At 38.3% G+C, this 25,334-nt stretch overlaps 1 protein-coding gene across 2 annotated transcripts in view; it reads left to right on the top strand.

The window, feature by feature from the left end:
• Positions 1 to 25,334, top strand: part of EFHC2 (EF-hand domain containing 2) — a 257,879-nt gene that overhangs the window by 202,994 nt on the left and 29,551 nt on the right. For both annotated transcript variants that reach the window (XM_036016315.1, XM_028523328.2), the window contains exons 12-13: positions 7,281 to 7,478; positions 9,199 to 9,291. In XM_036016315.1, the coding sequence (XP_035872208.1) occupies positions 7,281 to 7,478; positions 9,199 to 9,291 (291 nt within the window). The remainder of the gene's footprint in view (positions 1 to 7,280; positions 7,479 to 9,198; positions 9,292 to 25,334) is intronic.

The raw sequence follows: 25,334 nt of genomic DNA, 5'->3' as shown, positions 1-25,334 counted from the left end.
TCAGAAATTGTATTCTTCATTTCTTCTTGGCTCTTGTTGATAGTTTCTTTTTCCTTTTTCATGTTGATATAATTTGCAATGAGATCATTGTGGCTTTCCTGTAATTTAGGGTAGCTCATTGTGAGCTCATTTGATAATCATTGCTTTGAACTCAATATCTGAGAGTTGAGTTGCCTGTATTTCATTTAGCATTCTTTCTGAGGCTTCCTCCTTTCCTTTCAATTGGGGATTGTTTGTGAGACTCTTCTTGTTAGCCCCTGCTTCTTAAATTGGTCCGTTCTGGCTCCCTGGGTTTATGGTGTGAACTTCTGTGATAGAAGACCTGTGAGATTCAGTGATGCAGTCTCTTTCGGGTATCCTGGTGTTCACAGCTTCCACCTATTCTTTTTTTTGTGATCATTTGGAGGGGGAAGGCAAAGTGATTTAAGACAGCAAGAAAGTGTTCTATGATATTTATAGTAGCAACCTATAGAGACAAAATAGGAGATCCTTTGGCTATGTATAGTGTTAAGTGTGATACTCCACCCAACTAGCCACTTTTTAGAAAGGATGGAAAGAAAATAAGACTCCTTTTGGGGAGGGAAGGATTTTGAGTTAGATCTAGAAAGCGGTCAGGTTTTGGGGTTGTGTGAGAGTAAAGGACAGTAAAAAGTGTAGTCTGTGAGAGAATAGAGTTAACCACTGCAGTAATAGATTTCAGTAATCTGTGAAGTGGGCTAAGATGGGGGGTGTTGTGTAGTATTTACAATTGTATGAAATAGCTATTATTTACAGTAATATTTGAGCAACAATCCTGACAGAATCTATGAGATCTAGATATCAAGAATAGGGAGTGTAGAACCTTGAGTAATGTACTAATAGAACACAAATGAAGTAAAGGACAGTAAAGTAGCAATACACTATGAAAGAGATAACAGGGGATACCTGTCAAATGATACAATATAACCAGCCAAGCAAAGAAAACTATACAGAAAGAAGAGGAATAGAAAAATGCTATTAAAATAAAAGATGTAGGAATAATGAGAAAATAATAATACAAATATGCAATAACTTGCAGGTTGTCTGTAATAGCAAAGTGAAATTTGTCTTGCTGTCTCAGCTGTTGGGATGCCCCCTCTTTGGGTCCAACTTTGGTCTTTTCAGAGTTCCTTTTTTTTTTGTTTTGTCTCACTGTGGGTATTTAAAAAGAAAAAACAAAAAGTATAAAAAAAGAGAAAAGCAGAAGGAAGGAAGAAGAGATAAAATTGGAAAGAAAGGAAGAAGGAATAAAACTAGAAAGAATGAAAGAGAAGCAAAAGGAATATATAAAAATAATAACAATTAAAAAATAAAAAATTACTTGAAAAAAGAAAAAAAAACACAACATAATCAAATAAACAAACAAAAAAACCTCTTGTTGGTTTCAAACTGACCAAACCATTTTTTTTTTGGTGTTGCTGGCTACAGCAGGCTGAGGGGCATTGGTTTCACTTTTCTCCCTTTTCACTCAGTCGAGTACTCTCCCCATAGCCATTCTGGTGCCTCTCCGCAGGCCCCCTGGCCCTCCTAAGGGAACTTCCCTCAGGTTCACAGTCGTGGGCTCTGGGACTCCTGAGGAGTGTGCGCTTCCCTTGGGTTCAGGGTTTTGGGCTCCATGTCTTCCACAAAGCACACTCTCCCTGGGTTGCGGGTGCGGGTGCTTGGCCAGGCTGCCCTTGGTTACACAGGCTCAGGTGCACACTCTTTCCAGGGTTGTGCATGGGTGTTCACAGCCCCTGTGTGTTTGCCACTCAGTTCTCCCTCCCCTCTCTGTGCCTTCAAGCTACCAGACCTCCTCCGGTGCTGCTCAATCCTTATTTGGCCAGGGAGGGAGTGGTTGACCCAGCTCTCTCCCAAGAGCCCTGAGGCAGACCCAGCCAGCCCCAGGCCTGGGGCTGCAGCCTCCCTGGTCTGGGCGCTGATCCCTGGGCCCTTATTGTCCTGAAGCACTCTCCTTACCATCTGGTTTTTCAATGTCTGCTACAATTTTTGATCTCCTATTTTCATATATGCTGGGGTACTGTTGGCTGTTTGCTCTGTTCCTCCATAGGTCTGCCCTCTTCCTCCATAGATCAGCTAGGTTTTTCTCCCATGTGTAGGGGAAAGTAGAATCTGCTCTCTCCTACCATGCCACCATCTTCCCTCCCCAGATTCTTATTTCATGGTGAAGCCCATTAACGATTAGCAGGGTGGAGTGAGTCCTAAAGAAGGGTCATGTGGCAAACTTGGGGGAAAGTGGTGGCAGCCTCCCGAGGTCTGCAAAATGAAGCTTATACTTCCTGGTTGGAATTGCTATTACTGGGACCTGCCTTGCTTGCGTGCAGCTGCCACATGAGGCAGTGGCTCCAAGGCCCCCATTGTCCTGCACAACTAAGGGCACTTTTAAGTCTGGGACAGCTTGTTTGTAACTCTCACATAAAGTCATGGAAAGCCATGCAATACTGAGCTCTTTAAAACCCAAGCATACAGAAACCCAGCAGATATAAATTTTAACTGCAGTAAGGCCAGGATAATTTCAGTTTATCCAATGAAAAGAAAAATAGCCTTTTATGATCTGGTAGTTCTAGAATAAATTTAGTTAAAGGTGCATGGAAAGTTTTTAGTTATTGCCATACACATTCTTTTCCCCGGTCCTTGGGTGTGTGCCACTTCTTCTTCATGCCATTTTCTACCCTCAAAAGGAAAAAGCTTTGAAGTGTTTTTTTCTGTATTGATAAAAGTAATATTTGATTATTATAAAAATTCAGAAAAAGCAGACTATATTCATCTATCAATATCTATATCTATCTATCTATCTATATATATATATATCTGTGTTTATGTTTAGCAGCAATCAGGGATAATGCTGTAGATGTTTTGGCATGTATCCTTTGAGTCTTTTTTAATGTATATAGATATAGATATAGATATATAGTATGGTGTGTGTATATATATGTATATATATGTATATGTGTGTATATATTTATACACACTGCAGTCTTCAGTTTCACTGGGATCACACTACATTTATCAACATGACATTGACATCTTCATACCAGTAATTACCATGCTTTTCATGGTTGCATAGAGTTCCATTTTATGTACATGTCATGACTGATTATTCCATGACCAATGTTCTACGAGCCTGGGGGGACTTCCAGTCAAGATGGAGGCATAGGTAAACACACCTAACCTCCTTGCCCAATTACAGGAAAAATTACAACTAGACTACAAAACAAATATTACCCAGAAATGTCAGAAAATCAAGCTGTAAGGAAGTCTGACAACCAAAGACTTGAAGAAGCCACACTCATCCAGATGAGTAGGAGGGGCAGAGATGCATGGAGAAGTGGAGAGGCATGGAGACACAGAATGGGAGGTTTCACATCCATGTGTGTAGATAAAAATCATGAGGGATAGCTTGGGAATGAGGGATCCCAGCCCCAGACCACACCACCCAGCCCAGGGTTCCAGCAGCAGGAAGATAAGTCCCTATAACTTCTGGCTATAAAAACCAATGAAGGTTGGGGTGGCAGATGAAACTGCAGGATTCTCAGTAGACTCCTCTTAAAGGGCCTGCAATGGACTTAGGACTTATACAGACTCACCCCTCTAGGATTCAGCACCAGGGCAACAGCTGGAAGGACACCAGTAGCATCTGGGGATAAAGTGAAGTGTTTAGCATCAAGGTCAGTGCCAGGAGACAGCTTCCTCCTGGGTAAAACTCCAGAAGCCAGGCAGCAGCATTCTCCCCTCTCTGAAAGTTACCCCCCTCAGAGCCACAGAGTAGTAACATGGGTTGCCCTACCCTCACAATTACTTAAGGCTCTGCCCCATAGATCTTAAAGGTGCATTTTTCTCCAACAGACACATTACTAAGGGAGTCAAAGCAGCTCTACCTAATACATAGAAAAAAACACAAGGAGGCTTCCAAAATAAGGAGATAAAAAAATGTGACCCAAATGAACGAACAGAACAAAATTCCAGAAAAAGAACTAAATGAAATGGAGGTAAAAAGCCTATCAGATGCAAAGTTCAAAACACTGGCTATTAGGATGCTCCAGGAACACATTATGTACTTCAACAGCATAAAAAGACCAGGGCAGAAATGAAGGTTACATTAAGTGAAATAAAGAAAAATCTACAGGGAACTAACAGTGGAGGGGATGAAGCTGAGAATCAAATAAACAATTTGGAACATACGGAAGAAAAAAGCATTACATCAGAACAGCAAGAAGAAAAAAGAATAAAAAAAATGAAGTTAGGCTAAGGAGCCTCTGGGACATCTTCAGATGTACCAACATTCAAATCATAGGGGTTTCAGAAGCAGAAGAGGAAGAGCAAGAAGTTGAAAACTTACTTGAAAAAATAATGAAAGAAAACTTCCCTAACTTGATGAAGGAAATAGATATACAGGACCAGGAAGCACATAGTTCCAAATAAGAAGGACCCAAGGAAGACCACACCAAGACACTTCATAACTAAAATGCCAAAGGTTAAATATAAAGAGAGCATCTTAAAAAGCAGCAAGAGAAAAGCAGATAGTTACCTACAAAGGAGTTCCCATAAGACTGTCAGCTGATTTCTCAAAAGAAGCTTTGCAGGCTAGAATGGATGGGCAAGAAATATTCAATTTCACAAAAAGCAGGAACCTACTGCCAAGATTGCTCTACCCAGCAAAGCTATCTTTTAGAATTGAAGGGCGAAGAGCTTCCCATAGAAGAAAAAGCTAAAGGTGTTCATCATCACCAAACCATTATTATATGAAATGTTAAAGGGACTTATTTAAGAAAAGATGAAAACTATAAACAATATAATGACAATACATACATATCTATCAACAATTGAATCTAAAAAACTAAGCAAACAAGAGGAACAGAAACAGAATGATAGATATGGAGATAATTTGGATGATTACTGTTTGGGAGGGGGAAGGGGGATAAAAGGGGAAAAGATGCAGGGATTAAGAAGTACAAATTGATAGGGACAAAATAGGAGGAAGTTAAGAACAGTATAGGAAATGGAGTAGCCAAAAAACTTATATGCATGACCCATGGACATGAACTAAGGGGGGGGTTTCCTGAGGGAGTGAGGTTGCTAGGTGGAGGGGGTCAAAGGGGGAAAAGTTGGGATAATTGTAATAGCACAATCAAAGTATATTTTAAAAAATAAATGATCTGGGGGCTTTCCTAGGAGTGGTTCCTTCCTGGTCACTTAGCCCTTAGTCAGAGATGGCTAATGACTCAGGGTTTCTGAAATTATTTTCTTTTGTCAGTGATAATGGTCAATGATAGCCCTCAAAGCAGAGGTCATGTGTGGTAAAGGCAATACAAGTCTGTAAAAATTAGCTCAAAACCCACTGCATTTAGGAAGCTTTTCCTGACTGAGCCCTACTCCATTGGGTCACTCTGTCTTCTGTGTCCCAAGAGAAGGGGGACAGAATAGTATGCAGGAACATGGGCTTTGGAGCCAGAATTCAAGGGTACACATTCTGGGTTTTGTGACATTGGGCATATTACTTAACATTTCTGTGCCTCGGTGTTCTCATCTGTAAAATGAGGATAACAGTAGTACCTACCTTCTAGACAAGTTGAAATGATCAATTCCAGAAGAACCTCCTGGCACATATCTAGTACTCAATGAATGGCAAGATTTATTTCTGTTACTCAGTTGTTCAAGTGGCCCTTCCAGTTTGTGGTTTTGATAGTTGATCTGTATGCTTGGGGAGCCCAAATAGATTATAGACTCCAAAAATTTCAGATGCCAAAGTGACTTGACAGGATTTTCTATGCAGTGAGCCCCAAGGCAATATTGCTGTTTGGTTGACCCAATCTGACTTGCTACAGTTGTGGGGTCTTCTTGGTTGCATTCAGCCTTCATTTCCCATTGAAAAAAATCAAAGCAAAACAAAAGGGAAACCTCAGAAACCCTGAGGATTGGATGTAGGTGAAATGCAGTCCCCTTCAGATAGGTGAATATTGTACCTGTGGGCCTTCTTACACTCTGAGGAAATTCTTTTTATTTTTTTAAATACTTACCCAAGGGCATTTTTGTTGTTGCTTTTAGAGAGAGAGGAAGGGAGAGAGGAAGAGGGGAGAGAAACATCAATGCAACAGAAAAGCATAGTTGGTTGCCTCCTGTACATGCCTGGCCTGGGGATCATATGTGCCCAGACCGGGATCAGGGATCACACTTGCAACCTATGTATGTGCCCTGATCAGCAACTGAACCCACAACCTTTTGGTTATGGAATGACATTCCAATCAACTGAGCCACACCAGCAGGGTTTGCTGAGGAAGTTCTTAACTAGGAGAATTTAGAATTCTTAAATGATAGTGAAAATGACAAAAAATATATAAAAGCACTAAAAGCCATTATTCTAAAAGACGAGTGTACAGCAAAAATGTTCATAAAATCTTATGTCCTTTCATTTATTTGGTATTCTTGGAAACAATTATTTCTAGTAAGTAAATTTTCTATATGATGGAAGCTTATTCATTTAATCACCATAACAGTTTACATTTTAACTGTTTAGTGTACTTCTTTCTAATGCATGTTGCATGGTTTACAGCTTTCATATAGAGAAGAAACAATTCAGACAATTTGTTAGACTTTGAATCTTCATTACTAACATATTGTTGTCATTTTTTTAGCTCTGCCAAATAATCTCAAAATAATTTGTTCTCTAAAAGAGTTAGGCACTATACCCTTACACAGCTCTTCACTTTAAAGTTTTTTTCTTTTACTTTCTTTCCCCACTAACAGGGTGCGTCAGTTTTTACTTTTTACTGCAGAAATGTGCATACTTGTTTTCCCCATCTCCAAAACACCTTTCTTATTTATTGATTTATAAATTTTATATCCTGGGAGAAATAACCCAAATCTGTTACTATTTTGTGTAAAATAAGATTAATAAGCATTGAATGAAATCGTGTATTTAGTGATAGGTTTTTTTGTTCTGTTTCTTTGTTTATTTGTTTGTTTGTTTTACCAGTCAAGGACTTTAAAAATTTACTTCTTGGATACAGGCTATTATCCGGTAGAAGTTTGACTCTGGGAAAAATGCCATTTTATTAAATTATAGTACTTATGGTTTTCTGTTCTAGCACTGGAGCCTTCCTGCTGCTCATAAGTAGAAAAATTAAATTAAAGAAAAATAATCACCTGTCCTCTTTGCAATTGGTAAAAGTTCTGTAAAGTAGTATTCAAGGATTTTTTTCTAGAAAGGGAAGGAAAATATTCTCAGATATAATTTCATGAGTGTCTTTGCATTTTCTTTACAGAGAAATACTGATGAATATAACTCTTGGGAAACTCACAGACCAAGAACTTATAACTATTGTACGTCACTATGGGGTACCTGAGGAACCATGTACAGATATAAATATCTTAATTGCAACGGCCCATGAACAGTTCAAGAGAGCTCTGTTTGAGAATTTTGATAGACTCATTTCTTGCTGTGTATATGAAGATCGAGAACAGTAAGCTTTTATTGATTCTAGTAAATAATTTAAGTTTCTGTGATTCTGAGTAATGAGGAAATTTATATTTTATCAAAAAGGGCAAGAGGAAAGTTGACATGTCTCATTATACTCTGCTATTTAGCAAAACCACCTTAAATCATTTTTGGAGAGTAACTAGGTAAAAATATGTCATAGTAATGGTGAGCTTTATTTGTTGATGGAATAGAGGAGCCCCTGTATCTTCTAAAGAATTGGATGCTCCTTTGCATTTTCTTTTACTTGGCTTTTGAAGCTTTAAACTGAAAGATAGAAAATCAAGCTGTTAGGAAGCTTAATTCTGAGGTTTCTTCTTCTTGCATAATTTTAGTGATAACTGGGATTTATAAACAGGACTTCTATAATATACAAATCAGGGAACTTGCAAGTAAACTTTCTTTAGAATTTCTTTGAATTTTTTTCTTGAAAATAATGTTCATGCAGTATATATAACCTATCTATAGTACATTTATCATGTTTGTATTGAGTTTTATTAAGTCATTGTTATAAGCAACCTGAGCCCCATCTTAATATATTTTGGCATTCATCTCACCACAGACCTGATATAGTGGGGGAAAGTACTCATGTGGAGTTCAAAATTCTTAGTTCTAACTCTAGCTTCTAATGTTGTTACTAGACACCACTGCCATTTGACTTCCTCCTGACCCCTTCCTTCAATCCCCAAACCTGAAGTCTGCATCAAAGTAGCCAGCTGCATACCCTGTATCTTTGAAGGTCCTATAGTTTATCTTAAGAATGAACATGATGTTTTCCCTAACCCATACTATATCCTCTTTGAGTTTTTATAAAAATGGTATTTTTGCTTGAATATTTATGTTTCCTCGAGCCTCCCAGAGGATGTGGGGACTGACCTTTGCATAACCCTGGCCCTACCTTCCACCTTGGTGGTACCCCTTCCACAAGGTGAAAAGTGTGGCTCTCCTTCACTAAAGGAACACTTCTTGGGAATAATGGGGTTTCTTGATCAGACATTTCTGGGATTTTTCCAGATCTGACAAGTTTCGATTCTAGACATAAATTTTCTCTAAAAATTGTATAATCTCATTGTAAAGAAAGAAGCCCACTTTCTTTCCTGTTGGTTCTAATTTTGCCCATTGCCTGGAAGACCCTTGGCTGAGTGAGAACAATGGATAAGCATTTGCCCCACCAGGCTGGGGAAAATAACTTTTGGTCTGCTCTGGAGAAAACATCTGAAAAAATTGAGATGAATGTTAAGGCCGCAGCTGGGGCTTCCAGGTTGTGTAACGTTTGGAGCCAAGGAAAAGACTAGAAAAAACACCTTCAAGTCATATAATACTCATGCTGGAGGCTCTAAAGGCCTGTCAAATTAAGAGATGTTTTCAAACATCAGAACCATTTTTTGACTAGTGGTGAAGAATGTAGATCAGTTACTTAGAGCAACACTTACGGCTGCAGCCTTAATAGGCTCTAGTATCACCAACCAAGAATCCAAATCTTGATGTAAAGACCTTTGAAAGGACAGACTCTGGTGACTTCTGATGTAGAGAAAGTTGATGAAATGCAATGTGACTGCTTTTCCTTATTATTAATTCCAATACTAGTTTTCATAGTTATTACCATGTTCATATTTTTAGAAGACAATTTTTCTTTCCTATAGCATATAACTGTTACTGGAGAGACCCAAAGTATATATAAGCTAATTTATTTTGTTTTAATCCAGAAAAAAAGTATTACCCAGGAAAGACATCAAAAGGCTGTGCAAGTCCTCTAGCTTACCTTTGAGTGATGATCTTCTAGAAGCTTTATTGTGCAAGTAAGTGAGATCTGCATCCTTCATGGGAATTGTCCTGCATGTTTTTGTTTAGGGGACTATTGTTGGTTTTATATTTACCTTTAATTGCCTTTGAGTTATTCTCTGTTTTGATTATATTATTGATGACATACCTCCATTTAACTGTTACAAAAGGAAAAGTTACTTATGATTTTGAATGTTAGAGAGCCTACTATGAATTATTATCTTTCTGCCATAATACATACTTACACACACACAGGTTTGTGTGGCAGAATGAAAATGTACAGCTTCATTGGTTATGAGGGCATGAGATATAAAATTCAGGGCATGTTTTTCTTTTTTTTTTAATATTTAATCATTGCTTTCTTATTGTACTTTTTCCCATTACCATTTATCCCTCTTAACCTACTCCCTGCAGTCATCACCCTGTTGTCCATGTCCATGAGTACTTTTTCCTTTATCCCTCCATCCCTTAACCACCCTCTCATAGCTTTCATCCTGCTCTCTATCTATGAGTCTGTCCCTATTTTGCTTGTTTGTTCAGTTTGTTCATTAGATTGCATATAGGAGTGAAATCATATATTTGTCTTTCTCTAACTGGCTTAGTTCACTTAGAATAATGTTCTCCAGGTCCATCCATGCTGTTGCAAAGGGTAAAATTTTCTTCCTTTTTTAGCTGAGCAGTATTCCATTATGTAAATGTCTTATGGTTATTTTCTCCATTTATCTGCTGATGGGCACTTGGGCTGCTTCCATATTTTGGCAATTATAAATAACACTGCTATGAGCATAGGGGTGCTTTTGTTCTTTCCAATTAGTGTTTTGGGTTTCTTCAGATATATTCCCAGAATTGGAATTCTGGATCCAAAGGCAGTTCCATTTTTAATTTTTTGAGGTATCTCCATACTACTTTCCACAGTGACTGCACCAATCTGCATTCCCACCAACAGTAGGAAAGGGTTCCCCTTTCTCCACATCCTTTCCAGGACTTGTTGTTTGTTAAATTATTGATGATAGCCATTCTGACAGGCGTGAGATGATATTTCATTGTGGTTTTAATTTGCATTTCTCTGATATTAGTGACACTGAATAACTTTTCATATGTCTATTGGCCATCTGTATGACCTCTTTGGAGAAGTGTCTATTAAGTCCTTTGCCCATTTTTTAATTGGATTTCTCATTTTGTTGTTGTTGTTGTTGTTGTTGTTGTTTTGGTGGAGTTTTGTACAAATTTGGGATATTAACCCTTTATCAGATATATTGACAAATATGTTCTCCTATTCCACAGGTTGTGTTTTCATTTTGTTGATGGTTTCCTTTTCCTTTGCTGTGCAAAATTTCTTTAGTTTGACATAATCCCATTAGCTTATTTTTTCTTTTGTTTCTCTTACCAGAGGAGATATATCAGATAAAATATTGCTATGAGCAATGTGCCAGATTTTACTGCCTAGGTTTTCTTCTAGGATTTTTATGGTTTTGTCCTAACACTTCAGTCTTTAATCTATTTTGAATTCTCATGTGTAGTATAAGAAGGCAGTCTAGTTTCACTTTTCTATATGTATCTGTCCAGTTTTCCCAACAGCATTTATTGAATACACTATCTTTAGTCCCCTGTATGTGCATGTTTCCTCTCTCAAATATTAATTGACTGTAAAGCTGTGGGTTTATTTCTGGGTTCTTTATTCTGTTCCATTGATCTATGTGTCTTCTTTTATGCCAATACCATGCTGTTTTGGGTACTATGGCCTTATAATATATTTTGATATTAGGTAGTGTGATTCCTCCACCTTTGTTTTTTCTCAGGACAGCTGTTGCTATGCAGAGCCTTTTGTGGTTTCCATATAAATATTTGAAATATTTGTTCTAGTTCTGTAAAATACATCATTGGTATCTTGATAGGAATTACATTGAATCTATTCATTGCTTTGAGTAGTATGGACATTTTAATGATGTTAATCCTTCTTATCCATAAACATGGTATATGCTTCCACTTAGTATCTTACTCAATTTCTTTCCTCAATGTCTTCTAAATTTCCTGAGTACAGGTCTTTTACATCATTGATTAGATTTATTCCTAGGTATTTTATTCTTTTTGTAGCAATCATGAATGGAATTGTTTTCTTAATTTCTCTTTCTGACAGTTCATTATTGGTATATAAAATGCAACTGATTTCTGGATATTAATTTTGTATCCTGCTACTTTGCTGAATTCATTTATCAGTTCTAGTAGTTTCTAGGTAGATGGGGTCTTTAGGTGTTCTATGTATATTATCATGTTATCTGCAAACAGAGACAGTTTCACTTCCTTCTTTCCAGTTTGGATGCCTTTTATTTCTTCTTCTTGTCTGATTGGTATGGCTAGGACTTCCAGCACTATGTTGAATTAAGAGAGGTGAAAGTGGACATCTCTGTCTTGTTCCCAATGTAAAGAGGAGCACTTCTAGTTTTTGCCCATTGAATATGATGCTGATGGTGGGGTTTGTCATATATGGCCTTTATTATGTTTAGTTATGTTCCTTCTATTCCCACTTTTCTGAGAGTTTTTTTTTTTATCATAAATAGGTGCTGGATTTTATCAAGTGCTTTTTCTGCATCTATTGATATGATCATGTGGTTATTACTCTTCATTTTTATGTGGTGCATCACATTTACTCATTTGTGAATATTGTACCAACCCTGCATTCCCTGAATTAATCCTACTTGATCATGGTTTATGATCTTTTTGATACATCATTGTATTCAGTTTCCTCACATTTTGTTGAGGATTTTAGCATCTATTCATCAGGAATATTGGTCTATAATTTTCTTTCTTTGTAGTGTCTTTATCTGGCTTTGGAGTTAGGATAATACCAACCATAAAATGAGCTTGGGAGCCTTCCTTCCACTTGAATTTTTTGAAATAGGTTGAGAAAGAGAGGTCCTGGTTCTTCTTGGAATGTTTGGTAAAATTCACCTGTCAAGCCATCTGGTCCAAAGCTTTTGTTTGCTGGGAATTTTTTGATTACTGCTTCAATTTCACTAGCTGTAATCTGTTTGTTCAGACTCTCTGATTCTTCCTGATTTTCTTTTGAAAGATTGTATGATTCTATGAATTTATCCATTTCATCCAGGTTGTGCAATTTATTGGAATATAGTTGTTAATAATATTTTTTTCAATTCTTTGTATTTCTTTGCTATAGTAATTATTTCTCCTCTTTCATTTCTGATCTTATTTATATGAATCCTCTCTCTCTCTCTTTTTTTTTATTGATGAATCTGGTTAAAGGGTTGCCAATCTTGTTTATATTTTCAAAGAACCAGCTCTTGGATTCATTGATTTTTTAATCATTTTTTACACTCTATTTATTTAATTCTGCTCTGATCTTTATTATTTACTTCCTTCTACTCACTTTGGGTTTTGTTTGTTGTTCATTTTCAGGTTCTTTTAAGTGTAAAGTTAGATTGTTTATTTGAGCTTTCTTTGTTTCCTGAGATAGGCCTATAATGCTATGAGTTTCCCTCTTGGGATTGTTTTCCCTGTGTCTCACAGATTTTGGTTTGTAGTGTTCTCATTTTCATTTGTTTCAAGGTATTTTTTAAAAAACTTTTTCAGTTATTTTATTTCTTTAAATTTTATTGTTGTTCTACTACACTTGCCCCAAATTTCCCCCTATTACTCTCTACTGCCCTGCCTACCCATGACTCCCACAGTCTATCCCCACCTTATTTTCCATGTCCATGGGTCATTTATAAAAGTCCCTTGACTAAACCTTCCCCTTCTTTCCCCCCTTCCCTCAACTCCTCTCCCCTCCAGTCACTGTCAGTCTGTTCCTTGTTTCCATGCCTCTGGCTCTGTTTGGCTCATTTGTTTGTTTTGTTCATTAGGTTCCTCTTATAGGTTCGGTCATATGGTATTTCCCTATTGTTGCCTGGCTTATTTCACTTAGTATAATAGTCTCTAGTTCCATCCATGCTGTAAAAAAGTCAGGGTTCCTTCTTTCTTCATGCTGTGTAGTATTTCATTGTGTGAATGTACCACAGTTTTTTTATCTACTCATTTACTGATGGGAATTTAGGCTGTTTCCAGCACTTTGCTGTTGTAAATAATGCTGCTGTGAACATAGGGGTGCATAGCTTCTTTTGAATTGGTGTTTCAGGATTCTTAGGGTATAACCCCAGCAGTGGGATCACTGGATCAAAACATAGTTCCATATTTAGTTTTTTGAAATATTCCATACTGTTTTCCACAGTGGCTGCACCAGTCTGCATTCCCACCAATAGTGTACTAGGGTTCCCTTTTCTCCACGACCTTGCCAGCACTTGTTGTTTGTTGATTTGTTAATGATGGCCCTTCTGACTGGTGTGAGGTGGTAGCTCATTGTGGTTTTAATTTGCATCTCTCTGAAAGCTAGTGATATTAACCATCCTTTTATTATGTCTGTGGACCCTCTGTATAACCTCCTTTGAGAATTATCCGCTCAGGTCCTTTGCCCATTTTTTAATTGGATTGTTTGTCTTCCTGGTGTTGAGTTGTATGAGTTCTTTATATATTTTGGATATTAAGCCCTTGTCTGAGATATCATTGGAAAACATGTTTTCCCATTTTGTTCCCTTTTATTTTGATGATGTTTTCTTTAGCCATGAAGAAGCTTCTTAGTTTGATGTAGTTTCATTTGTTTATCCTTTCCTTTATACCCATTGCCCTAACAGATATATTAGCAAAAATGTTGCTGTGTGGGATATCTGAAATTTTACTGCCTATGTTTTCCTCTGGGACTTTTATGGTGTCACAGCTTATACTGAAGTCTTTTATCCATCTTGAGTTTTATCCATCTTGAGTTTATGGTGTAAGTTGGTAGTCTAGTTTCATTTTTTTTGCATGTACCTGCCCAGATACCCCGATAATATTTAGTGAAGAGACTGATTTTACTCCACTTTATGCTCCTGCCCCTTTTGTCAAATATTCATTGACCAACGAGGCATGGGCTTATTTATGGGCTCTCTATTCCATTCCATTTGTTTATGTGTCTGTTCTTATGTAAGTACCAGACTGGTTTGATTACAGTGGCCTTGTAATATAGTTTGATGTCAGATATGGTGATCCCTCCTATTTTCTTCTTTTTTCTCAAAATTACTGAGGCTATTTGGGATCATTTATGGTTCCATATAATTTTTTGAAATATTTGTTCTAAATCTGTGAAATGTCATTGGTGTTTTAATAGAGATTGTGTTGAATCTATAAAGTGCTTTGTGTACTATGGACATTTTGATGATGTTAATTCTTCCAGTCCATGAACACTTTTTTTTTAATCTTTTATCATTTTGTTGCTCTGCCTGGGAATTTTTTTCTACCTTGTCCTCTAGTTCACTGATTTGGTCCTCTGCTTCATCTAGCCTGTTTTTAATATCTTCTACTGTGTTCTTCATTTCAGATACTATATTCTTCATTTCCTCATGGCTTTTATTTATGATTTCTATGTCATTTTTCCTGCTAGTGTAGTTTGCAGTAAGTTCCTTGTCACTTACATGGTGTTCTTTGTAGTTCTCACCAAGCTCCTTGAGCATCCTTATTACCATTATTTTTTACTCAATGTCTGATTATTTGCTTGCCTCAGTTTCATTTAGCACTCTTTCTGGGGATTCCTCCTTTCCTTTTGATTGAGGGTTATTTCTTTGTCTCCCCATTTTAGGTAACTGTTTTTGTTTGTTTCTTTATATTTCATTGATCTGCTTAGGCTCCCTGTCTTTGTGGTGTGACCTTCTGTGGTAAGTGACATGTGGGACTCAGTGGTACAATCTCCTTGATCTTCTGAGCTTGATGCTCTTGGGATGCCCACTCTGCCATTTATGTGAGTTCTCTGGTTGTAATTTTCTCGTTGTTGGGTCAGTCTTTGGTGGGCCCTTCTCTCTGGCTGGCTGACTGAGTGTGCACTGCCCACCAAATCTTGTATGGTATGGTATAGATACTGTCAGCACAGAATCAAACAGCCTAGGAAACAATGTCACACCCACAAAAATAAGTCCTACCCATAAGCACTCTATCAACAGCAAATGAGCCTATGTTAATAAAGGTGTAAAGGGATTAAGACTATTATGAAGAAGAAAAAACAAATATGAGGTGACTAACTGAATGAAAAAATTATTTTGAGAGCGAAGTGGTAGGAGAAATAATAAGAGTGGGGAATAGAAACAAGGCAAAGGGAGAAATAAAATAAATTTACGTCATAAATAAAAAGAGAGGGAAGAAGGCAAAATGGAGTAAGAGAAGGGAAATTTGTAGTATTATATTTAAACAAAAATTTAAAAATATATGTAGCAAAAAATAGGAACCAAATTGGAAAAAAAGATCCCCCACAGCTCTATCAACAACAACTGAGCAAAGATTCCTATATGTTTGATGGGATTAAGAGGGGAAAAAGAAAGAAGAGGTTAAGAGACGTCTAGAGGAAAGAAGTGATTTTGAGATGAGAGAGGGAAAAGGAATACTGAGAGTGAGGAATGTAAACCATCCTGAGACAGGGAAAAATTAAAATTTAAAATGAAAAAAGAAAGGACAGGAGGAAGACAGAATGGAGCAATAGAGGGGTACAGTAAAATTTGAGATTTGAAATGCAAAAATAGTGAAGATCTAGAAATAAAATTGAAGAAATGCAACAACCACCACTGTAACCAGTACCAAAAATGAAAATTTGATAAAGGTAGAGAGAATAAGGGTATTCAAGTTGGGAAGAAGAATGTAAGATGACTAATGACAAGAAAAATGATTTTGAGGGGCTGGAGGGGGGAGCAATAGTAAGAGTGAGGAATAGAAACAAATCGTAGCAAGAAAAAAATAAAATTTAAAACAAAGATAAGAAGAGGAGGGAAGAAGGTAAAATGGAGATAGAGAAGTGTGGAGCAACATATGAGATCTGAAACAAAGTATAATATAAAAATTAGTGACTTAATAAGCACAAACTTGAAGGAAAAGAAATGAGTGGTAAAAGGCTATGCAGGAAAGAAAATAACTCAAATCGTGAAGAAGACCACTGTGGAATTCATCTCAGTCAAACTGAGTTTATCACTGTCTTCTCTTCCTGGGTCTGCCCTTGTTGATGTCACATCATGTCCCAGTCTGACTCTAGGCAGCCTGTTCATGGATGCAAGTGATCCTCAGTCTGTGGCTGTCTCCTTCAGATTTGGCGGGGCCCCACTGTTCTGCCCTGCCAGTTTTCCATCAACCTTGGGCCCAGTAGTGGTTCCTTTAATGACCCAAGAGGACTGCCAGTACCTTCTCTACCTGTCTCCCAAGGGCGTCTCTGTTGCAAATAGTGGGAGAGAACCCTGGGTCGCCCCAGGAGTGCACTACTTAGACTTCAATGAAAATGGTGGGAGTGTTTCCCCATCCCCTCACCACACATCTTCCTCCGTTCCAGATTCATTCCAATAATGTATGTTTTTTGGTGAATTAGCTGTCGATTTCCTGTGAAGGCCCAATCTGTGTAAAAGGGGCAGCTGCTTCCTGCTTGGTGCAAGCAGCAACTCTGTCTAGATGCCAAGGCAGGGTGGGACACTGAATCCCCCTTGTTGTGCCTGTCCCTACTCTCTTTGCTCTACTGAGTTTAGTGGATCAGGGTCCAAGGAACATTGTAGCTTGTATTGTCTAGTTAAGGGCCCTTACAGAACTTTTTCTTCTTTCCCCTGTGTAAATGTACCCAGCAGGATGCTCTTGAGCATGGCCTCACTGATCTGCACAGCCTGTAATCCCACAGGTGGGGGTTGGGCTCTCCTGTCTCTGAGGGGATCTGGCTAGCTCCAGCAAATCTCAGGTGTTCAGCCCCTGCCTTCCAGATCCCATCCTGACACTCTCTTGTAAGAGGATCAGGCCCAAGTTCTCCACTGTGAAACAGTCCTCTGCTAGCCAGTAGTCCTTTGTGGGACTCATAGTCCCTAGTGTGACTGTATCCCTCTGAATTCTCTGTTACCAGAGCTGCTACCCCTGCATGCATGTGCATGCAAGCCTCAGACCTCTGCCACGTGTTGGGGCTCACCTCAGCTCCCCTTTAAAAAGAGTTTCTGTGTGGTACCCAAGCTGCAGCACCAATCCCAGGTAGATCTGGTCTCCACAAGCTCCCCTCCCCCAAAACCACAGAGTCTTTCTTGGTCAGGGCTGGCTACCACCTGTCAGAACCCCTGACTGTTTCAGATAAAATTTCTCTCTGGATCTTTCCCACAGGGTGGTGGTGGGGTCAGGGTGCTGTCCCCACTCTCTCCAGAGATTTTCAGCCTCAGGTAGTCCTGCTCCCACCATACGGTTTCTGGAGCCAGCACCTCTTTGATCATCATCTCTCTGCCACAGGTGCTTGCAGCTCCTTCACCAGTACACAGCTGCCCCAGCTCTGTGCAGTCAATAGTGCTGATTTGGGCTGTAGTGGTGGCAATTTCTCCACTTGGAGAGCCTGGGCTGCCTGCTCCCAGGTTTCCTGCAGGCGGACAGGCTCTTGCCCACACCCACACTCTCTGTGCTCTCATTCACATGCTCACTCACCCACTCTCTGCTGGATGTTCAAGTTGATTACTCTGTTTAGGCTGTAAGACCATTCTGAGTCTGGGAGGAAGTGGACACAGCTTCCAGCTGTTCTACAGCCATCTTGGATGTTTTTCAAGGTATCTTTTGATTTCTTCTTTGATCTCATTGTTGACCCATTCATTGTTTAATAACATGTTATTTAGCTTCCATGTCTTTGTATATTTTTCAGTTTTCTTTTTGTTGATTTCTAGTTCCATAGCATTGTGGATAGAGAAGATGCTTGATATGATTTAAGTCTTTTTAAATTTATTAGGACTTGTTTTGTGTCCTAATATGTGGTCTGTTCTAGAAAACATTCCATGTGCAGATGAAGATTATGCATTTTTTGCTGCTTTGGAGTGAAATGCTCTGAAGATACCAATTAAATCCATAAAAAATTAATGTGTCATTTAAGGCCACTGTCTCCTTGTTGATTTTCTGCCTGGAAGATCATCTGTTGAAGTTAATGGGTATTGAAATCCTCTACTATGACTGTAGTTTTGTCAGTCTTTCCCCTAATGTCCATCAAGATTTGCTTTACATATTTAGGTGCTTCTATGTTGGGTGCATACGTGTTTACAAGGGTTATATCCTCTTGTTGGATTGTTCCCTTTATCATTATGTGGTGTTTTTCTTTCTTCTTACTATAGGCTTGGTTTTAAAGTCTATTTTGTCATATATAAGTATTGTTACCCCAGCTTTATTTTTCCTTTCCATTTCTCCTTTTCCTTTCCCCTCCCCCTCCCCCTCCTCCTCCTCCCACTCCTCCACTAGTACTGGTTTGGTGTTAACAAACTCCTTTACCTTTTTCTTGTCTGAGAAACTTGCTATTTCTCCTTCATTTTTAAATGACTGCCTTGCTGGGTAATACCAGTAGCCTTGGTTGTAGGTCCTTGCTTATCATCATTTTGAATATTTCATACCAGTCCCTTCTGGCCTGAAATGTTTCTGTTGAGAAATCAGATGACAGTTTAATTGGAGCTCCCTTGTAGGTAACTACCTGTTTTTCACTAGGCTTTTAGGATTCTCTCCCTGTCTTCAAACTTTGCCCTTTTACTTATGTTGTCTCTCACTGTAGGCTTCTTTCAGTCCATCTTGTTTAGGACTCTGTCCTTCTTGGACTTGTGTGTCGTTTTCCTTCACCAGATGAGGGGAATTTTGGTTATTGTTTCTTCAAATAGGTTCTCTATCCTTTGCTCCCCCTCTTCTCCTTTTGATATTCCCATGATGTGGATGTTGTTGTGCTTCATGTTGTTCCAAAAGTTTCTTAAGCACTCCTCATTTTTTTTTAAATTCTTTTTTGCTTCTCTGCTTAGGTGTTTTTCTACCTTCCAAATCAACGTTTTATCCTCTGCTTCATCTGACCAACTCTTTATTCCTTCCACTGTATTATTTATTTTGGATATTACAATCTTTCTTTCTGATGGTTCTTCTTGTTTTTTTTTTTTTGTTTGGTTTTGTCTTTATTTTTAAATTTATTTTATTTTATTTTAATCATTGTTCAAGTACAATTTTCTCCCTTTTACTCCCATTACAGCCCACCCACACAACCCTCCCCACTTCCCTCCCATTACCACCCTCCCCCTAGGTTTTGTCCATGTGTCCTTTAAATTTGTTCCTGTAAACCCTTCCCATTCTCCCCTGAAATTCCATCTTCTCTCCTCTCTGGTCACTGTCAGTCTGTCCCCTATTTCAGTGTCTTTAGTTATATTTTGCTTATGTCTTTGTTTTGTTGTTTAGGTTCCTGTTAAAGGTGAGATCATATGGTATTTGTCACTGCCTGGCTTCTTTCACTTAGCATGGTGCTGTGCAGCTCCATCCCTGCTCTTGCAAAGTGTAGGAGCTCCTTTCTTTCTGCTGCATAGAATTCTACTGTGTAAAAGTACCATAGTTTTTTGATCCATTCATTTACTGATGGGCATCTAGGTTGCTTCCAGTACCTAGCTATTATAAATTGTGCTGCTATCAACATCGGGGTGCAAAGGTCCTTTTGTATTGGTGTTTTAGAGTTCTTAGGATATAGTCCCAGCAGCGGAATTGCAGGGTCAAAAGGCAGATCCATTTTTAGTTTTCTGAGGAAGTTTGATACTGCTTTCCATGGTGGTTGTACCAGTCTGCAGTCCCACCAACACTGCACCAGGGTTCCCTTTTCTCCACAACCTCTCAAACACTTGTTGTATGTTGTTTTGTTTATGATGGCCATTGTGACTGGTGTGAAGTGGTATCTCATTGTGGTTTTAATTTGCATCTCTCTGATAGCTAGTGATATTGAACATCATTTCATATGTCTTTGGATTTTCTGTATGTCCTCCTTGGAGAAGTGTCTGTTCAAGTTCTTTCCCCATTTTTTAATTGGATTCCTTGTCTTCTTGGAGTACAGTCATGTAAGTTCTTTATATATTTTGGAGATTAAACCCTTTTCTGAGGTATCATTGGCAAATATGTTTTCCCATACAGTTGGTTCTCTTTTTATTTTGATACTGTTTTTTTTAGCTGTGCAAAACCTTTTAATTTTGATGAGGTCCCATTTGTTTATTCTTTCCTTTATGTCCCTTGCTCTAGGAGACATGTCAGTAAAAAAGTTTCTGCGTGAAATATCTGAGATTTTCGTACCTACGTTCTCTTCTAGGACTTTAATGGTGTCATGGTGCATATTTAAGTCTTTTATCCTCCTTGAATTTATTTTTGTATAAGGTATAAGTTGGTGCTCGAGTTTCATTTTTTTTGCATGTAGCTGTCCAGTTCTCCCAGCACCATTTGTTGAAGAGGCTATTTTTATTCCATTTTATGTTGCTGCTTCCTTTGTCGAATATTAATTGACCATAGAGACTTGGGCTTATTTCTGGGCTCTCTGTTCTGTTCCATTGGTCTATGTGCCTGTTTTTATGCCAGTACCAGGCTGTTTTGATTACAGTGGCCTTGTAGTATAGTTTAGTATCAGGTATTGTGATCCCTCCTACTTTACTCTTCTTTCTCAAAATTGCAGCAGCTATTTGGGATCATTTATGGTTCCATATAAATTGTTGAAGTGTTTGTTCTATGTCTGTGAAATAAGCCATTGGTACTTTAATAGATATTGCATTGAATGCGTAAATTGCTTTTGGTAGTGCAGACATTTTGATGATATTAATTCTTCCAATCCATGAACACGGTATATGTTTCCATTTGTTTGTGTCTTCCTTAATTTCTTTCTTTTTTTTTTTTTTAAGGTTTTATTTATTTATTTTTAGAGAGGGAAGGGAGGGAGGGAGAGAGACAGACAGACAGACATCAATGTGCGGTTGCTGGGGGTTATGGCCTGCAACCCAGGAATGTACCCTGGCTGGGAATAGAACCTGGGACACTTTGGTTCCCAGTCCGCACTCAATCCACTGAGCTATGCCAGCCAGGGCTTAATTTCTTTCCTCAGTGTTATGTAGTTTTCTGAATGCAGGTCTTTTACCTCTTTGGTTAGTTTTATTCCTAGATATTTTATTTTTCTTTTTGGTATTTCAAATGGGATTTTTTTCTTGATTTCTGCTTCTGCTGTTTCATTGTTGGTGTACAGAAATGCCTTTGATTTCTGGATATTGACTTTGTATCCTGCTGTTTTGCCAAATTCATTTATTAGGTCAAGCATTTTTTTGGTTGAGTCTATAGGATTTTCTGTGTACACTATCATGTCATCTGCAAACAGTGACAGTTTTGTTTCCTCCTTTCTGATTTGGATGCCTTCTATTTCTTTTTCTTGTCTGATTGCTGTGGCTAAAACTTCCAGTACTATATTGAATAGAAGTAGTGAAAGTGGACAACCTTGTCATGTTCTTAATCTTAGTGGAAAAGATTTTTATTTTTGCCCATTGAGTATGATATTGGCTGTAGGTCTCTTATATATTCCTTTATTATGTTGAGGAATGTTCCCTCTATTCCCACTTTGCTGAGTGTTTTTATCATAAATGGGTGCTGTACCTTATCAAGTGCTTTTTCTGCATCAATTGATATGATCATGTGGTTTTTGTCTTTGCTTTTCTTTATGTGATGTATTACATTTACTGATTTGAGAATATTGTACCATCCTTGAATCCCTGGAATGAATTCCACTTGGTCATGGTGTATGATCTTTTTAAGGTACTGTTAGATGCAGATTGCCAATATTTTGTTGAGGATTTTAGCGTCAATGTTCATCAGTGACATTGGCCTAAAGTTTTCTTTCTTTGTTGTGTCTTTATCTGGTTTTGGAATTAGGATGATGTTGGCCTCATAAAAAGAGTTTGGGAGTCTTCCATCTTTTTGGATTTTTTGGAATAGTCTGTGAAGGATAGGGGTTAAATGCTTTGTAGAATTCTCCTGTGAAACCATCTGGTCCAGGGCTTTTGTGTGTTGGGAGTTTTTTGATTACTGCTTCAATTTCTTTTGCTGTTATTGGTTTGTTCGGGCTTTCTGCTTCTTTTCCATTGAGTTTTGGAAGATTATATTTTTCTAGAAATTTGTCCATTTCATCTAGGTTTTCAAATTTCTTGGCATACAGTTCTTTGTAGTAATTTCTTGCAATCCTTTGTATTTCTGTGGTATCTGTTGTAATCTCTCCTCTTTCATTTCTGATTGTGTTTATTCGGTTTTCTCTCTTTTTTTCCTGATGAGTCTGCTTAAAGGCTTGTTGATTTTGTTTATCTTTTCAAAGAACCAGCTCTCGGATTCATTGATCTTTAGAACTGTGCTTGTAGTCTCTATGTCATTTAATTCTGCTCTGATCTTGGTTATTTCCTTCCCTCTGCTTGCTGTGGGCTGTCTTTGTTGTTGTTCCTCGGGTTCTTGTACATGTAGGGTTAGGTTGTTTGATTAGAATGTTTCTAACTTTTTTAGGTGGGCCTGTATCGCTATGAACTTCCCTCTCAAGACTGCCTTGGCTGTGTCCCATAAGTTTTGGGTTTTTGTGAGTTCGTTTTCATTTGTTTCCAGAAACCTTTTGATTTCCTCCCTAATATTATTCTTGACCAATTCGTTGTTTAATAGCATGCTATTTAATCTCCATGATTTTGAGTGTTTTGGGTTTTTTTTCCTTGAGGTTGGCTTCTAGCTTCAGTCCCTTGTGATCCGAGAAGGTGCTTGGTATGATTTCAATTTTTTTGAAATTGTGGAGGCTTGTTTTGTGTCCTATCATATGGTCTGTCATTGAAAATTTTCCATGTACATTTGAAAAGAATGTGTATTTAGCTTCTTTGGGATGGAGGGTTCTTCATATATCAGGAAAGCCCATTTCATCAAGGGTATTATTCAGTGCCACAGTATCTTTGTTGATATTTTGTTTGGAAGATCTGTCCATTTTTGACAATGGGGTGTTAAAATCCCCCACAATAATTGTGTTGCTCTCAATATCTTTCTTGAAGTCCTCTAAGATTTTCTTCATGTATTTGGGTGCTCCTATGTTGGGTGCATATATATTTATAATATTTATGTCTTCTTGGTGGATTCTTCCCTTGAGTATTATGAAGTGACCTTCTGGGTCTCTCTTTATGGTTTTTTTTTTTTTTTTTTTTGGAAGTCTATTTTGTCAGATATGAGTATTGCCACCCTGGCTTTTATTTTCCTGTCCCTTTGCTTGGAAGATTTGTTTCCAGCCCTTCACTTTCAGCCTGTGCAGGTCTTGAATCCTGAGGTGGGTCTCTTGTAGGCAGCATATGTGTGGGTCATGTTTTCTTATCCATCAGCTCTTCTATGTCTTTTGATTGGAGCATTTAATCCATTTACATTTAAGGTTATTATTGATAGGTACTTATTCATTGCCTTTAGGTACGTGTGTTTCTCTCTCTCTCCCTCCCTCCCTCCCTCCCTCTCTCTCTCTCTCTCTTTTCCTTTCTTTCCCTAAAGCAGTCCCTTTAGCATCTCTTGCAGAGCTGGTTTAGTGGAGGTGTATTCTTTTAGACTTCTTTTGTCTGAGAAGCTTCTTATTTGGTCTTCTATCTTGATTGAGACCCTTGCTGGGTAAAGTAGTCGTGGTTGCAGACCTCTGGTTCTCATTACTTGGAATATTTCTTGCCATTCTCTTCTGGCTTGGACTGTTTCCATTGAGAAGTCAACTGTTAGCCTTATTGGGGCTCCCTTGTATGTTACTTCCTGTTTTCCCTTTGCTGACTTTAATGTTTTCTCTTTGTCTTGAAATATTGCCGTTTTAATTATGATGTGTCCTGAGGTGGGCCTCCTCGGGTTCCTCTTGATTGGGACTCTCTGTGTATCCTGGATTTGTTTGACTTTTTCTCTCATCAAATTAGGGAAGTTTTCCATCATTACTTTGTCAAATAGGTTTTTGATCCCTTGCTCTTCTTCTTCTCCTTCTGGTGTCCCTATTATATAGATATTATTGCGTTTCATATTGTCTTGCATTTCTCTTAATCCCTCTTCATTCTTTCTGAGCCTCTTTTCCTTTTTTTGCTCTTTCTAGGTGTTTTCTTTTACTTTTTTCTCTAGCTCGCTGATCTGATCTTCTGCTTCATCGATCCTGCTTTTCATTCCTTCTACTGTGTTCTTCAGTTCAGAAATTATATTGTTCATTTCCTCTTGGCCCTTGTTGATAGTTTCTATTTCCTTTTTCATGCTGTTGTTGTTTTCATTGAGTTCATTGTAGCTTCCCTGTAGTTTCTGGTAGCTCATTGTGAGCTTATTGAGATTCCTGACAATCATTGCTTTGAACTCAATATCTGATATTTGAATTGCCTCTATTTCATTTAGCATTCTTACTGAGGCTTCCTCCTTTCCTTTCATTTGGGGATTGTTTCTTTGTCTTCCCATTGTTTGTGAGACTCTTCTTGTTAGCCTCAGCTTCTTAAATTGATCTGTTCTGGCTCCCTGAGTTTGTGGTGTGAACTTCTTTCATAGACTAGCAGTGAGTTTCAGTGGTGCAGTTTCCTTGATCTCCCAGGCTCACTGGTCTTGGGCTGTCATTTAAGTTGGCCTTGTGTTTGCCTTTGGGTTTTGATTGTTGTTGAGTCTTTCTTTGGTGGTTCCTTCCCACCAGCTGGTTAAATGAGGGTCACTCTGTCCACTACCTCCTGTATTCTGTTGTGCTGCTGAGGTCAGGTTGTGTTGAAGCTGGTTCTTCCATGTGTATAAGGTTTAAAGAATTCTCTCTTGCTCTTGTTCAGCTGTTTGTATTGGGTACTGTCTCTACTGTTTAGTTGTATTTCCAGATAGGTCCAGGATTGAGGTTTGTGTGTTTACCACTCCCTCCTTCACCTTCTTCTGTTGTTATATGTTATTGGTTCCTTTGTTGTTGGGTTTCCTCTTCCAGTGGGTATCCTGGTGTTCACCACCTCCACCTATTCTTTTTTGTGATCAGTTGGAGGGGGAAGGCAAAATGGTTTAAGACAGCAAGAAAGAATTCTATGATTTTTACAGTAGCCGCAAGGAGGGAAGAGATAGGAGATCCTTTGACTATGTATAGTGTTAACTGTGATCTTCCACACAGCTAGCTGATTTTTAGAGAGGATGGAAAGAAGATAAGACTCTTGTTGGGGAAGGAAGGATTGTGAGTTGGATCTATAAAGCAGGGAGGTTGTGGGAG

This window comes from Phyllostomus discolor, chromosome X, assembly GCF_004126475.2.
Source record: "Phyllostomus discolor isolate MPI-MPIP mPhyDis1 chromosome X, mPhyDis1.pri.v3, whole genome shotgun sequence".
Lineage (NCBI taxonomy): Eukaryota > Metazoa > Chordata > Mammalia > Chiroptera > Phyllostomidae > Phyllostomus > Phyllostomus discolor.
The sequence above is the reverse complement of the archived record's forward strand: the minus strand, read 5'-3'. Positions and strand labels throughout refer to the sequence as shown.